We start from the raw sequence: 16,022 nt of genomic DNA, 5'->3' as shown, positions 1-16,022 counted from the left end.
GATTTCAGCAATTTGCAAACTGTGTTGGTTGTGAGATGAGTAGGAAGCTCCCCCTGACCAGTAAAGGTAAGAGCTCCATCTCGATAGCCTTGAGGCAGCTTCATATAAACATCTTCATTCAAGTCCCCATGTAAAAAGGCATTAGCCACATCCATTTGACAAGTGTCCCAGTTGAACATGGCTATGATGGCAAGTAAAGCTCGTACAGTGGACATCTTGGCCACAGGTGCAAATGTTTCATCATAGTCAACACCTTGCTTTTGTCTAAATCCTTGAACGACCAATCTTGCCTTGTGTCTTTCTATGGACCCATCTGGGTTGTACTTCATTTTGTAGATCCATTTACAACCTATTGCCTTTCTGCCCTTAGGTAACTCAGTGAGGATCCAAGTGTGGTTATCATGTAGAGCTTGTAGTTCCATGTTCATGGCATGTATCCATTTAGGATCCTGGGCAGCTTCAGTAGTATGTGAGGGGGTCTGCAGGATTGATGACAGAGACATGACCAGCAAAGGGTTTAGGAAGATGCAGTTGAGCTACATTGGCTATTGTAGTGGGGGCCAGAACAGGATTGGTGACAACATAGTCCTTGGTCCATTCAGGAGCTCGTCTGTCTCTGATGGGCCTGGAAGGTACAGGTGCAGGAGTGTGAATATCAGTGGTGTGATCTTGGTTCATGTCAGTCACAACAGGATCAGTACCTGGACCCATGGAAGAGGCAAGGTCCAAGAAAGATGATGATGGTGTGTCATCAGTTGGTAGTACTGCAGGTGTTGCAGGCATATCAGGGAGTAGGCCCTATGAGTCTGACTGGAGTGAAGGGATGTATTGACTGAACTTTGGGATTTTGCATGGAAAAACAGCTTCATAGAATTTGACATCCCATGAAACAAAGACAGTCTTGTTGGTGATGTCATATACCCTGTAGCCTTTCTGAGATAGAGGATAGCCAAGAAAAATGCAAGGGATCCCTCTTGGTTGGAACTTATCCTTGTCCCTGCTAGGATTGTGTACCATGGCCAAACACCCAAATACTCTCATCATGTGATAGTTTGGGGCTTTGGCAAACAGTGCCTCATAAGGTGTGATGTTATTGAGCAATGGTGTGGGCAATCTATTTATGATAAAAGCTGCAGTTAGGACACAGTCTCCCCAGAAAGTGAGTGGTAAGCCTGAACTGAATCTGATTGCTCTACTTATCTCCAATAAATGCATGTGTTTCCTCTCCACCACTCCATTTTGTTGGGGTCTATCAATGCAACTAGTTTGTTGCCATATACCCTTAGACAAAATGAATTTCTTACTGTCTCCCTCTGTAAGCTCTAAAGCATTGTCAGATCTGATCATTTTTATTGGTTTCCCAAACTGTTTTTTAACAAACTTATAAAAGTGCATGAGCAATGAGGCAACTTCAGACTTATGTTTCATTAGATAGACCCAAGTAGCCCTAGAACAGTCATCCACTAGAGTGAGGAAAAATTTGTGCTTTCCTCTAGTTTCCTTCCTGTATGGGCCCCAAACATCTATGTGAACCAAATCAAATAGGTTAGCAGCTTTCTCAGTTCTAGTAGGAAAGGGTAGTTTTGTTTGCTTGGCCATAGAGCAAGTGATGCATATCCTTGAACAGTTTAAAGTTGATGAATTTATAGTGGATATGAATTTCAGTTTGCTGTTACTAGCATGTCCCAACCTTAGATGTCACACATCACCATCCTTGTCATTAAAAGTAGGAAGAGCATTACATGATATGTCAGGTGCAGTACAAGAGTTGAAAAAAGTGCCACCTGATTTTTGTTCTTGACTACTGAGATTACCATCTAAATTAACATTACATAGATTAGCTAAGATGGGGTGGGATTTCCTGTCCTTATTTAGTAGATAATAGACACCCCTAATTTCTCTTCCAAGTCCCTTAATCGTCTTGGTGTGAGAGTCATGTATCACACACAGATTTGCATAAAAAACCACAGAATAATGTTCATCTCTGGTTAGTTTGTGGACAGATAAAAGGTTGTGTTTGAAGGTTGGTACAAACAACACATTCCTAAGGGTGATTCCATTGTCAAACCTATATGTGCCAATGTGAGAAACAGTATAAGTCTCTCCATTGGGTAGGTTTATTTTGGGTGTGTGCTTTAGTTTAACAGTTTTATCCAAGAGATTTAAGTCAGATACCATGTGATTGGATGCACCTGAGTCTATAATCCATTCAGGTGGTGAGTCTGAGACAAGATTGCAATTTAAGGAGGTCATACCTGCAAAGTTAACCTCCATTTCATCTTCTGTTTCAGGGTAGTGACTTGTTCCCTTGCCTTTGCTCATCAGTTGTTCAAACTGTTGTGCAGTCAGAGTGATGGTTCCACCTATGTCACCTTGACCTTCATCCATTAAGACATTTCCTGCCATCCTACCATGCTTGGCATAAGTGCTGGATTTCCCTTTGTTCTGTCCAGACCTGGGTTCTTTAGAGCTTGAGCTTTGATAGTTGCCCCTGAGCTTGTTGGACACAGACTTTTCTGGAAACCGTATGGACACAGGGTGATCCACAGGATAGCCAACCACTCTCCAGCATTTATCCCTTGGGTGGCCCTTCTTCTTGCACGCAGGGCAAGTGGATGCATCAACTGATGCTTTCTGAGGTGCTCTCTGATCAGCATAGAATGCCAGGTTGTCAGATTCCAATTTTTCAGTACTCATACTCTTAAAGTTCCTTCTTTGTGCCTCCTCCTGTTGGAATATAGCAGCTGCTTCTTCCACATTTGGTAGTGGACTCATCATCAGAATGTGACTCCTCATGGTAGTGTATGAGGGATTAAGTCCATTCAAGAACTGAAACAGTTTCCTCTCATTTTGTTCCTTGGTTTGAGCATCCAACCAGGCATTGATCTCAGTGGTGACCTGGGTGACTGGTGGCCAATCTGTCATGATTTCAATGTTCTGCCATAAGATTCTGAGCTCAGTGAAGTACTCACATATGGACTTGTCTCCCTGACTGAGATCCTCAAGCTCCTTGTTGAGCCTATACTTCCTTGCACCATTGCTCACAGAGAACTGAGTTTGAAGGTAGTCCCATATCTCTTTTGCTGTCCTAGTGTACATGACAGACCTCTTGATGGGTTGGTCAACATTGTGCATTATCCACGTGATGAGGAGACTGTTACATGTGTCCCAGGCAGCCTCTTTGAGTGGATCATTTGTAGGCCTCTTCACCACGCCAGTGAGGAACCCCAGCTTCCTTTTGGTATAAATGGCTATCTCCATTTGCCTTTTCCATTCCAAATAATTTTCAATGCCAGTGAGCTTGGTATCAACAACTACAGGATGGGTGCTCTCTGCAGGGTGCAGGTAAAGGGGATCAGTGGGTTCCATGGTAAAGATGGCAGTGGATGAGGTGGTTGTGGTGGCAGAGGCAGTGGTGGTTACAATGTTGTTGTTTGGGTTTGTCATTTGGTTGGAGTTGTTTGAGGTATGTTTGTGATAAAGAGGTTACAGCAGATGAAAGTTTGTGAGTTTGGTTGTGGAGTACACTACCTTTATATAGGCAATGAATTTAAACCTTGGTTGTTGGAGATCAATGAATGTTGCTCTTCTTGAATGGTTATCCGTCCCCTCATTCCTGAGGGCTCTGATACCATGTTGCATTTAAGATGCATTCAGGAGCAGAGGACATTGCAAGAAATTGAGAGCAAATGTGGTTGAAGATTTTCATTAATTGATTGTGTTGAAAAAGAGTAAATTACACAGTAGAGTATATGTACATGTGCTGTTGTTATGCTCTGAGTAATACACAAAGGATAATAACTAAAACTGAGTAGTCAAATCCTAGGATTAAGGATTAAGGTGGATCTCTATGTTTTGTCTTGGAATGTGCATCCGTCCTTTTTTACTTGCTGATGTCATTACTGCTTGCATCATCACTACCTTCTTTACACATCAGCTACTTGTTCCTTTGTGTTGACATAAGAAGTGGTCAGGAGGCCTTGTTGGATTTTCTCACGAATAAAATGACAGTCCACCTCAATGTGCTTGGTGCGTTCATGATACACAGGATTGGCAGCGATGGCTAAAGCAGCCTGGTTGTCACACTTGAGATGAGCTGGTCCCAGGTGTTTGAGACCAAGGTCCTGAAGTAATTGGAATAACCAGGTAACTTCACACGTGGTCATGGCCATGGCCCTATATTCAGCCTCAGCAGAAGAGCGTGACACAACTGTTTGTTTCTTGGATTTCCAAGATATAGGGGAATCACCTAGCATAATGCAGAACCTAGTAGTAGAGCGTCTGCTGAAGGGACAAGAGGCCCAGTCTGAGTCACAGTAAGCTGTGAGTTGAGCTGCAGATGTGCTGGCAAATAAGACCCCTTGATGGGGTGCTGACTTTAGATATCTTAAGACTCTTCGAGCAGCTTGCATATGATCAGAGGTAGGAGATTGTAGAAACTGACTTAGGAGTTGAACTGAGAAAGCAATGTCTGGTCGAGAAATGGTCAGATATATTAATTTGCCAACCAATTGTCTATATGTGTCTGGATGAGGTAACAGAGTGCCCTTCCCAGGCTCAAGTTTGATGAGAGGGCAGACTGGGAGTTGGAGTGCCGTGGATTTATTTACTCCAAAAGTATTGAGCATGTCAAGGGTATACTTCTTCTGAGATATGAAAATACCAGCTGCACTTCTTTGAACCTCTAAACCAAGAAAATAGGAGAGCTCCTCCAAATCCTTTTTAATTGATTTTCACCTTTCACTTTATGCTCGATCCCGAAGATATTTGTTATTTGTCTGTGTGTTCTTTTTAACGGTCTTAATCCTTAAAATTTTTCATTTGATTTCTGTATATGTCAATGATTTATGGTATATAAAGTCGATTTCATCATTCTGTTAATGTTTAGTTGTGGACAGTTATTTGTGGTTATTGCAACACAAATTAGCTCGTATTATAACATAGTATATTTTACTGTTGTTGTTATTGTAATAAGTGGTGTTGGTAACAAATTTTTTGATATTGTAACACAAATTAGCTATTATTGTAACACTTATTTGTGGTTATTGTAACACAATTATCATCTTGGTTGACTATAGTGATATGATGTATAACTATTATTGTAACACATATTAGCGCTTATTGTAACATATAATAGTGTAATTGTAACACATATCATCTGTAGCATATATTGAATTGTAGCGCATTTGTTTGAGATTGTAACACATGTAACAATCAAATGTATAGAATTTATTGGAATGGAGGGAGTACATATTACTTGTTATTACAAGACATTTTGTTTAGAGGACAACTTGGAGGCAGTTAATATGAAGGAGGTAGAATGGAGGAGTAGTTTTGATAGTATTGGTACAGGACGAGGGTTTGGGTCTACGGGTATTATCCCTGTTGCTGCTACTGCTTATACTGGTGGTAGGACTAGTGTTAGGGCTTTGAGGAATCCCGGGCTGTCCAATGTCGCCACTGATGCTGCCAGGTTTGCTATTGCTATGTGTTGATCTTTTTGCAATGTTATCTGACTGTCTTGATTTGAAAATTTTGCAATGTGATTGTGTTAATTGCTTATCGTAGTATGGTGATGGTGTAACATGCATATGCAAATTGGATTGCTATTTAAAAAGTATCTGACTGTCAATAAAACACCAGTCTTGCTTCTAATTTAAGAAGCTAACATACTAAGGTCCTGTTCTTTTGGACTTGAAGTCACTTAATTTAAGTTCACTTCAGATCCTATAAGTTCAGTTCAGTTCAGATCAGATCCTATAAGTTCAGTTCAGATACTAAGGCCCTGTTCTTTTGGACTTGAAGTCACTTAATTTAAGTTCACTTCAGATCCTATAAGTTCGATTCGATTGAATCGAGATCCTATAAGTTCGATTCGATTCGATTCGAGATCCTATAAATTCGATTCGATTCGAGATCCTATAATTTCGATTCGAGATCCTATAAGTTCGATTCGATTCGAGATCCTATAAGTTCAATTCAGATCCTATACGTCACTTAATTTAAGTTCGATTCGAGATCCTATAAGTTCGATTCGATTCGATCTTATAAGTTCAGTTCAGATCCTATAAGTTCAGTTAAGTTCAGATCCTATAAGTTCAGTTAAGTTCAGATCCTATAAGTTCAGTTCAGTTTAGTTCAATTCAGATCTTATAAGTTCAGTTCAGTTCAGATCCTATAAGTTTCAGTCAAAAAGAACAGGGCCTAAGTATTTGGAAGTTTTTGCTTAAAAAATGGGGTTGAAACCCAAACTATTTAACAAAATGGTGTCGGTTTCAAACTATTTACCAAAAATGGATCCACGTCATCATTCCCGAATTTTTCTGATTTTTTTTTCTGAAAAATTAAACAAGTCGCTGTCCTGGACAGCGGCAACTTGCTTGCCAAATTGAGATTCTTGACAAGCTACTTTCGTCCTTGCCGTTCTCCTTGTTCCGACCACCAAATGACTACCTACCACCACCATTCTCTTCTTCTCCCTTCCCTTATCGTAGGCACATCTTTGTTTGAGTTATCAGCCCAATAATTTGTGCTAAAAACAACCCACAATATCACAATATCTTTGTGCGACAATCGATTCATATTGTCTTAATGCTTATTTGTATCGTATGAACTCCTTTTTTTATGTAATTGAGGCCATTGGTAATGATGATCCGGAATGATTTAAACGAACTCTCTTGATATAACTTTCTAATACCAGCATATAAAATGTAACATCATAAAAATAGATGTTTAAATTAGTGAGAATGTATGCAAACCCGATGTAACTGGAAATCCTCCTCAAGCTTCTTATCCTTCATAACAGAATGCACATTCCCTTCTGAACAAAGAAAAGCTTCACTAAATTTATTATAGCATTCAAACTTTGGAAGGAGCATACTTACCAAAGTTCACTGGAAAAATAGCCACGACGCGAAAACGCTACTGTTTTGTTAATATCCAAAGATCACTGCAACTGCATTTATTGCAATTTGAGGTTATATTGATCAAATTTAGACCCTGACAGCACCTTCAGGACCAATCATAGTCATTTTATAGCAATGTTCAAGCCTCGTTCATATTAGACCTGTTACAGCACCTCGTCGCCTCATCCAACTTTAGCAAGAAACTTGAGACAATTGCTAATGCAGTTGTCGCTGTATAGATTTTGACGTATGATTGTTTTGGAAAATAGAATCGATTGTCGCGAAACCGAAATTGTTAGTGGACGGTGATATTGTGGGTTGTTTTTAGCACAAATTATTGGCCTGATAACTCAAACAAAGATGTGAGTACAGTAAGGGAAGTGAGAAGAAGAGAATGGTGGTGGTAGTTCGTCATTTGGTGGTCGGAACAAGGAGAATGGCGAGGACGAAAGTAGCTTGTCAAACACCTCAATATGGCAAGCAAGTTGTCGCTGTCCGCGACAGCGACTTGTTTAATTTTTCAGAAAAAAAATAAGAAAAATTCGGGAATGATGACGTGGACCCATTTTTGGTAAATAGTTTTAAACCGACACCATTTTGTTAAATAGTTTGGGTTTCAACTCCATTTAAGCAAAAACTTCAAGTATTTGTTTAAGGCTATTTAGCTCAATGGTAGAGCAATGTACAATCTAGTACAAAGATGTGGGTTCAAGTCCCACATAGCCTAATTCTTTGTTATTTATACTTTTACTTTATAAAATAAAATAGTTAGTGTTACTTTATCATAAAATTATTGTTACTACATAAAAAAAAAAAACTAATGTTACTTTTAAAATAACTAGGGTTATGAGATAGAAAAAATAGTGTAACCGGATTACTCATCATCCTTAGTTTTGCATGCTCGAGTATATGATGATGATTGCCGCTTTGCTCATCCTTATGCTATTGCATTGCTTGCGTCTCCAATTTTCAAATTAGTTAGGCTATATGGGACTCGAACCCATATCTTTGTGCAAAATTTGTACACCGCTCTTCCAATTGAGCTAATAGCCTTTAAAATGTTAATTATTGCTTGGGTAAAGAATGGATCAACCGAGGACAAAAACTTGACTCTTATCATATACTGCATGTCCTTTTAAGGGGATTTGAGACGAAAATCTAATATCTAGAACATAGGATTGCACATCAAAGGCTAAAACTTAAAATCATATTATAGTCAATATGGTAGGTTTCCTGCGGCAGACACCATCTTTACTTACCATGCATATAATCACATTGGTTATGATTAGCAGGTTGCCATGTAACAACATGTCTCTAACTTCAGGCACTGTAGCTTACAAAGACGCTTCTCTTTATATGTGAAGTTAGCTCTTTGCTCTCCCACTTTATTTGTTTATAAGCGTCAATTTTGTCCATTTCGTGCACAACATTGCAGTGTTGTTGAAAAAGGCTAGACAACGCTTTTAGGTTACTTGCTCATCATTAAGTAGAGTTGCAGAGTGATCAGTGGTGTACCATGATCCAAACACCTAGCTTAGGCCTGGTTACACCATTACTGACTGCGATAACAGAAAAAAAAAAATTCAAACTGAAATAAAAAAAAAACACTGTAATACCAGTACGCATATTATTCTCGCTTACCTCTTACTTAATTATGCCATCACATTGAATCACTGTCCAGTTGAAACAAATTAAAAGTAAGAAATATTGACTAGAAAAAAAATAAGTTAATAGAATGCTAACCTCTTTGTTAGCCCCTCATCCCAGTTAAACTGATTAAAACCATTAGTGATTGTTACACACGAAAGTGTCATTGTCAAAATCAGGTAATTAGGTAGCTACTCCAGTAGGATAGTAATAACAAATAGCCCTAAATCAATTGACAACCATCAGTGATGTCAACAATATAGGATCACTAATATTACTCCGTACAATGACAAAACTTAATGACTTAAGGGTAAAATTTAAGTCATGAGCCAACTCAATCGAAAAAATTAACCTAGAATTGAACTTTATATCAAAATCATAGTAACTCAACAAGAGAACTCTAGTAAATGACAAAATTACGTAGTGTTATTCCAAAGAATAACTAGTGTTACTTTTTAAAATAAGTAGTGTTACTTTTTAAAATAAGTAGTGTTACTCTTGAGAATAACTAGTGTTACCCAACGAAACAATCAGTGTTACTTCTTATAATAACTAGTGTTACGATAAAGAATAATTAGTGTTACTTTTTAAAATAAGCAATGTTATCCAATAAAACAACTTTTGTGACTTCTTATAATAACTAGTGTTACAATAAAGAATAATGAGTGTTACTTTTTAAAATAAGAAGTGATACCCAAAAAAACAACTAGTGTTACTTCTTATAAAAACTAGAATAATTAGTGTTACTTTTTAAAATAAACAGTGTTACCCAACCAAACAACTAGTGTTACTTATAATAACTAGTGTTACGAGAAAGAATAACCAGTGTTACTTTTTAAAATAAACAGTGTTACCCAACAAAACAACAAGTGATACTTCTTATAATAACTAGTGTTACGATAAAGAATAATTAGTGTTACTTCTTATAATAACTAGTGTTACTCTAAAGAAAACTTGTGCTATGATAAAGAATAATTAGTGTTACTTCTTATAATAATTAGTGGTATTAAAGAGTTGTGTTGTGAGTGTTTGGTGTGTTCATAGGTGAGTGAACCACTCATCACTGTAACACAGTTACATCATCATCATAACACATTTAAACTGTCATTATAACAAGATTAAGTCATTATTGATTGTAAAAAACTGTCATTGTAGCACAACTAAACCTTTAATGTAACACAGTTAAACCATTATTGTCACAAGTTACACACTCACACTCACACTGTTATAATAACACACTTATACCATCATAGTAACATAGTCATGGTCATTCCAACGAGCCCAATTTCTCTCCATTTCCTAAAAAGAAATGGAGAGGCAAGTTCCTATGAATGGTCCGAATCGTATTTTGGAACCATCTAACGGTTATAAATTTACGCATAAAAATAAAGGAGAAATGAGAATGAAGGGGTAATTATTATTTAAATAGATTGTGAGAGGAAATGGAGAGAAAGGAAATGGAGAGGATCCATTTCCCATTCCAACATGTTAACACAATTCCACTTATCCAATAGCAAAATTAAAATGTCGAGAGAAATATAAACTGCAATAATGAAGTCGATAACCCCTACAAATCATTGAATACAAGGCGAGTGAACGAAATTATAATCGCAGATCATATAATTTTATAGATTTATCGAAATAAAACATGAATTGATCAGAAAACCTGTAATTTCACACCTTATTTCATTTGATTTTGTGATAAATCGATCATTTTCTAGCATTCTTCCTTGAAACGTTGTTTTCTTGATCTTCTGTTGGAATTAATCGATCAAGCAGAACGATGAATAAAGCAAACTTGAATTGAAACTTTAAATTAGACTGAATCACAAGGAAATAGCTAAGAATTAAGCACAGTTGAATTAAAAATCAAATAACACAATTAATATCATCAAATACTTCGGAATGGAATAAAATCGTTTTTTAAAACAAATATGACCACAAAAATCGAAGATGATTGAGATACAGTTTTGTCTCTCTTATATTCTCTCTAACTTCTATATATATATATATATATATATATATATATATATATATATATATATATATATATATATATATAGAGCCAAGTTCAAATGAGTCCACATAAAATGGTGAGTCCACTAAGTCCTAATCCTAGCCATTGATCTTGTAAGATTGATGGTTGAGATTTTGGGATTTTAAGATGAAAACTTTAATGTTTTATAAATGAAACTTTAATTTATGAGTGTAACTTTAATTCTTTACAATTATAACTTTAATATTTAAGGTCATTTTATAAATAAAAATTTAAATTTTGTTATAAAATTTAATTTTAAATATATAAAATTGATTTTTGAGTGTAATTTTATTGTTATACGAGTGAAATTTTAATGGTAATTTTGAAACTTTAATTTTTTTAAACAATTTCTAATATAAAATTTTGAATTTATTTAATTTCATTGATTTATAAATGTAACTTTAATGTTTTACGAGTGAAACTTTAATGCTTAAAATTGAAACTTTAATTTTTTTTAGACAATTTTAATATAAAAATTTCAATTTAATTAATTTTACTGATTTATAAATTTTATGTAAATATTGTAATTTTATAAATGTAACTTTAATGTTTTATGATGGTAACTTTAATCATAATTTTTGAAACTTTATTTTTTTTAAGTATTGTAACTTTATACTAATATGAATTTATGTAATGTAATTTTAACCGTTTATGAAACTTTATTCTCTTAGAAATGTAATTTTAGTCCATATCATGTGAAACTTTAGTGCGTGTCAAGTAAAACTTTAGTCGATATCAGTGAAACTTTAGTCCATATCTTTGAAACTTTAGTCCACATGAGTGAAACCTTCATCAACAACAAACAGCCAACACCAACACCCCCACTTCCAGGCCCCAACCACCACGACCACCTTCCCGAACCACCACATCCAACCACCGCTTGAACACCACCCCCACGCTACCACCCCGGATCCGCCACCGCAAAAAAAAAAAAAAAAAAAAAAAACTAAATCTGAAAAAAAAAAATACCACTGCCATAACCCACGGCCACCACCACGGTCCACCAAATCTGAAAAAAAAAATGAGGCCTGGTTTTCCGCCGCCGCATAAAATGAACTCGAAAAAAAAAAACGAACTCTAAATCTGAAAAAATGTAAGAATATTACCACCTACCAAAAATGTGAAAAAAAAAAAAGAGAAAGGAGACAACTCCATTTTCAGATCTAGGAAGAAAAAGAAGAAAAAAAAAGAGAAAAAATAAGGGAATGCGCGGTACAAACAACCATTCGTTTTTCAAATTATAAAAAAAAAATATGCGGCGGGACCTCCACCAACTCCACACGACACACCACCACCACCACCACCACCATCAACAACAACAACAACTCCATTTTCAGATCTAGGAAGAAAAAGAAGAAAAAAAAAAGAGAAAAAATAAGGGAATGCGGCGGTACCAACCACCATTCGTTTTTCAGATTATAAAAAAAAAAAAAAATATGCGGAGGGAGGAGAGAAGTGGAGCGGCGGGAGGAGAAGCATGGTGGTGGTGGCAGCGGCGAGGGCGGTGGCGGTGGCGGCGACAAAGGCGGAATAGGAGAAGTGGTGATGAAACTTTAGAGTTTAGAGGGAGATAGAGAGAGTTTAGATAGAAGAAATGAAGAGTGGAAATGAAATAGGAGGTAGTGGGTGATTAGGGTTTGTTTGTATTTATATCTCATTTTTTTAATTTGTTTTAATCTTAACCCTTTATTTTTTTTTTTTGATCCAAAGGTTTAGAATGGGATTTATGGACTCATCTAAAGAAGGTGGACTCATTTGATCCTAATTATATATATATATATATATATATATATATATATATATATAGAAATAGGATCATGTGCGAACCTAAAGTTCGGTGCGAACTGTGCGAACTAAAAATCCCAACCCCTTACTCAATCAGATTTAGACACTCCCGTCATTTTCCTTTCTCCAACTAAAACTCACTCTCACTCTCTCTCATAACTAACGAGGACGGCGACGGATCTTCGTCTTCTCTGCGACGGTGACGGCTCTACGTCTGCTCTGCGACGGTGACGGCATATCTTTCTTCGATCCTTACTGTATGTTTCCCCCTTTTGCAACCCTAATTTTTCCCGATTTTCATTGTTCAACTGCAGTTGTGATTATTTTTCCCTTTTTCATTATTATAATAATGTTAAATTTTCATTTCACAAGCTATTAGTTGGTACAACTGTTCAATCCTTTATTCTTTGTGCATTTGTTGATACAATTTTAGTTCCGATTATTTTTCAAATCGATTATCCGGAACCTAGGTAGTGAAAGCCTGAGTTTATCTTGTCAAGCTACATAGAATCCTTTATGTTGTCGTATACACTCATTCGTTATGCTAGATACACCCTATTAACTTGTATATTTACTCAGATTTCATCTCATTCTCTGTATTTTTGTCTTAGGGTACGTAGATACATTTTGAAATGCTTTTAGAAACACACCTTTAATCGGCTATATACACTTTACTTTGTCATTGTTAGACATTGTTTACAATGTTGATTTTTGCCTTACTTTTCTTTTTCATTTGTTTTTTGTATTCTGTCTTCATTTGTGAGAAAATATTGGCCACCATGGACAATGTATTTTACCTTTGACTCAATGAACCAAAACCAAAAGCGTCGTCTATATACAAACCCCGCAATTTATTTGCTCACCCTAGATACAATCCTTCACATAGGTATATACACTCAATTCTCAAGCTAGATACACCCCCGTTAACTTTTGTTTGGGTTGCTAGATACGATTTGAAATGCTTCTAGAAACACACATTTAGGTGGCTATATACACTTTCTAGTCCATTTTTTATATTAAGTAAACACACACATTTTCGTAATTTTTTGTGTCACTAATAGTTCTATTTTCAGTTGTTTCATATCCAAGTATGGCAACTTGGTGCAATGGTTGTGTTGTCAATCTTCTTGATGAGGATCAACAGTCGTTTCGTGCCCTTTATGTCAGTGAGAAACAATCAGCTATGGGTTTCTGTTTTTCTCCGTTAAAGGACGTTATAGTGACTGGCCGTCACTATCAAGCATATGATTCTGTGTTTAATAATCAAGATCTTATGCATAAAATCTTCTCTAAAATTGATCTTCATGAAGATAAAGCACATATGGCGCTCGTATGTCAAAATTGGGCTCAATCAAGCTTTACGATACCCAAGTGCACCTGGTGTTAGCATGGCTTATTGGCTTACTGTAGACATAAATGATGTGAATGGTGTTCGCATTATTCGTAGGGGTCCTAGAATAGTCTTCCAAACATGCAAATGTTTCTTAACGGAGGATATGATTGCCAAATTCTTAGTGCATTTTCAGCAAGCAAAAAATCCATCTCGGTACTCATCTTACTTGTTCTTGATGATGTTGCACGCGCCAAAGTGAATGAGTCGTTGCATGCTTTAGCTGCTTCTAGTGAGGAACGAGATAGAGCCATTGGCATTGTTGCGGACTTACTAGTCACTCGTGACAACATATCCTTTCTTGATTTACCTTTGATGTTGTATATATAGCTCATGTGTTCCCACTTTTTGTAATTAGGGTTTTGCATGTTTAGGTTTTAATGTGGCCCTTTAGGTAGTCATCTACTTGTTTATTAATTATAATCGATGTCTTGTCAACCTTCTTAGTTTAACATTTTGGATAATATTAAATTTAATGTAATCCCTGTACTTTATTTTCAATATGGAATGGTTCACTTTTTCTATGAACTTGTTATGTATTTTCAAATGCAATGTTCTTTACTTATGAGTTTCATTGACTTTTACATCTGTTATACTTCCTTCTGTTGTTACAATTTTATTTTGTTACATTTTTTATGATACCCTGCCCCCCTACTTTTCTTTTTGTATTCTGCCGCTCTTAATTGTTTACATTTTGTTGATGTTGCTAGACACACACCTTCACCTAGCTAGATACACTTTCTCCCCTCTCTATTACTAACGAGTTCTGCTTTAGTTAATAACTAGGTACACAATCTTAAATCACCGCATTTGCATACACTTTTTTTAGACCTGCGCAGATACACACCCATAAGATAAAGTTGGCTAGATAACCTTTCTCTATTGATTTGTTTTAAGATACATACACTTTTTGAAGTCACTAGTTACACATCTTCCGGGGCCGCTACATACACTTTTTTTTTGCCACTAGATAGACTTACCTTAGTTAAGATACATGACTTTTGGCGATTACATACACTTTTCTAAACTTCTAGACACACATATTTAATTAGCTACATACACTGTTTGAATGTGCTAGCTACACACCCACAAGATAACGCAATATAATCTGGAGATAGATGATAAACTTGGCTAGATAGCTTTTACTCTGTTTATTTTTTTCAAGATATATATAATGTTTTGAGCTGCTAGTTACACGACTTTGGGCATTTACATACACTGTTTTTGATCTGATAGATATAGACCTTGAAGACAAAGTTGGCTAGATATCCTTTACCCTGTTGATCTGTTTTAAGATACATACACTTTGTTGAGTCACTAGTTACACATCTTGACTGCTACATACACTTTCTTAGTTACGAGATACACGACTTTTGGCGATTACATACACTTATCTAAACTGCTAGACACACATATTTGATCAGCTACATACATTGTCTTAATGTGCTAGACACACATATTTATCTTTTACCTTGTTTTATCTGTTTGGAGGTATATACACTTTGTTTTGAGTTGCTAGTTACACATCTTAGGGAAGCTACATATAAGGTAAAGAAAGTAGTTGTCGGGTTCACGACTTTGGGCATTCCCATACACTTTCCTACAACACTAATCTCTTGTTTTACATATACGAAAATGATGGATTTAACGATCCGCAATCATGGTGCGAGTACAAGCAAAGAACAAGCTATTACGAGGCAAAACTATGTAAGAAAACCAAGAAAAGGAAGAGAAATGATGATGATGGTGGTGGACATTGTTTTCTACGTACTCGTATGTCTCCTAAAATGCTGATGTCATTTATCAACAATGGTTTAAGTGAGAAACAAGTATCTGATATTAAAGACATGGGATTTGGTGGCCTTCTCACTCTCAAGACAGATATGGTGCCGGGTGCTCTTGGTCATTGGCTTGTTACCCGTTTTAATTACGCTTCTTGCTCTTATATGAAAGGTCGGTTTCATATAACGGATGAAGATATTCATTTGACAACCGGTATTCCAATCAGTGGAAATGAAGTTCAAATAGCTTCCTTAAATGATAAAGATAAGGATTTTCTTGAGTTGAAGAGTAGTTGGATGAAACAATTTGATAAAGAAGCGGGCACGTGGAGACTAAGGACATCCTTAGTCCGCTTATCACGCAAAAGGAGGGCGGGAGCGATTTAAAAGGAACTTCATTGTATTTGTTGTTTCTACTTTTCTTATGGGTGTAAAGGGGACCCTTGCAAGTCTTCGAGTCCTGAAATGTCTTAAGG

General features: G+C 36.3%; 2 protein-coding genes across 2 annotated transcripts; both read right to left on the bottom strand.

Moving 5' to 3' along the window:
• Positions 1-1,698: 1,698 nt before the first annotated feature.
• On the bottom strand, positions 1,699-3,369 carry LOC141649554 (uncharacterized). Its single transcript, XM_074458241.1, has one exon. It carries the CDS (start codon positions 3,367-3,369, stop codon positions 1,699-1,701), a length of 1,671 nt encoding a protein of 556 aa, XP_074314342.1.
• A 557-nt stretch (positions 3,370-3,926) lies between these two features.
• On the bottom strand, positions 3,927-4,628 carry LOC141649553 (secreted RxLR effector protein 161-like). Its single transcript, XM_074458240.1, has one exon. The coding sequence runs from the start codon at positions 4,626-4,628 to the stop codon at positions 3,927-3,929; it is 702 nt and encodes a 233-aa protein (XP_074314341.1).
• Between the last annotated feature and the right edge of the window lie 11,394 nt (positions 4,629-16,022).

This window comes from Silene latifolia, chromosome 3 (assembly GCF_048544455.1).
Source record: "Silene latifolia isolate original U9 population chromosome 3, ASM4854445v1, whole genome shotgun sequence".
Lineage (NCBI taxonomy): Eukaryota > Viridiplantae > Streptophyta > Magnoliopsida > Caryophyllales > Caryophyllaceae > Silene > Silene latifolia.
Note: the sequence above shows the minus strand (reverse complement) of the source record. Positions and strands in the feature narration are given on the sequence as shown.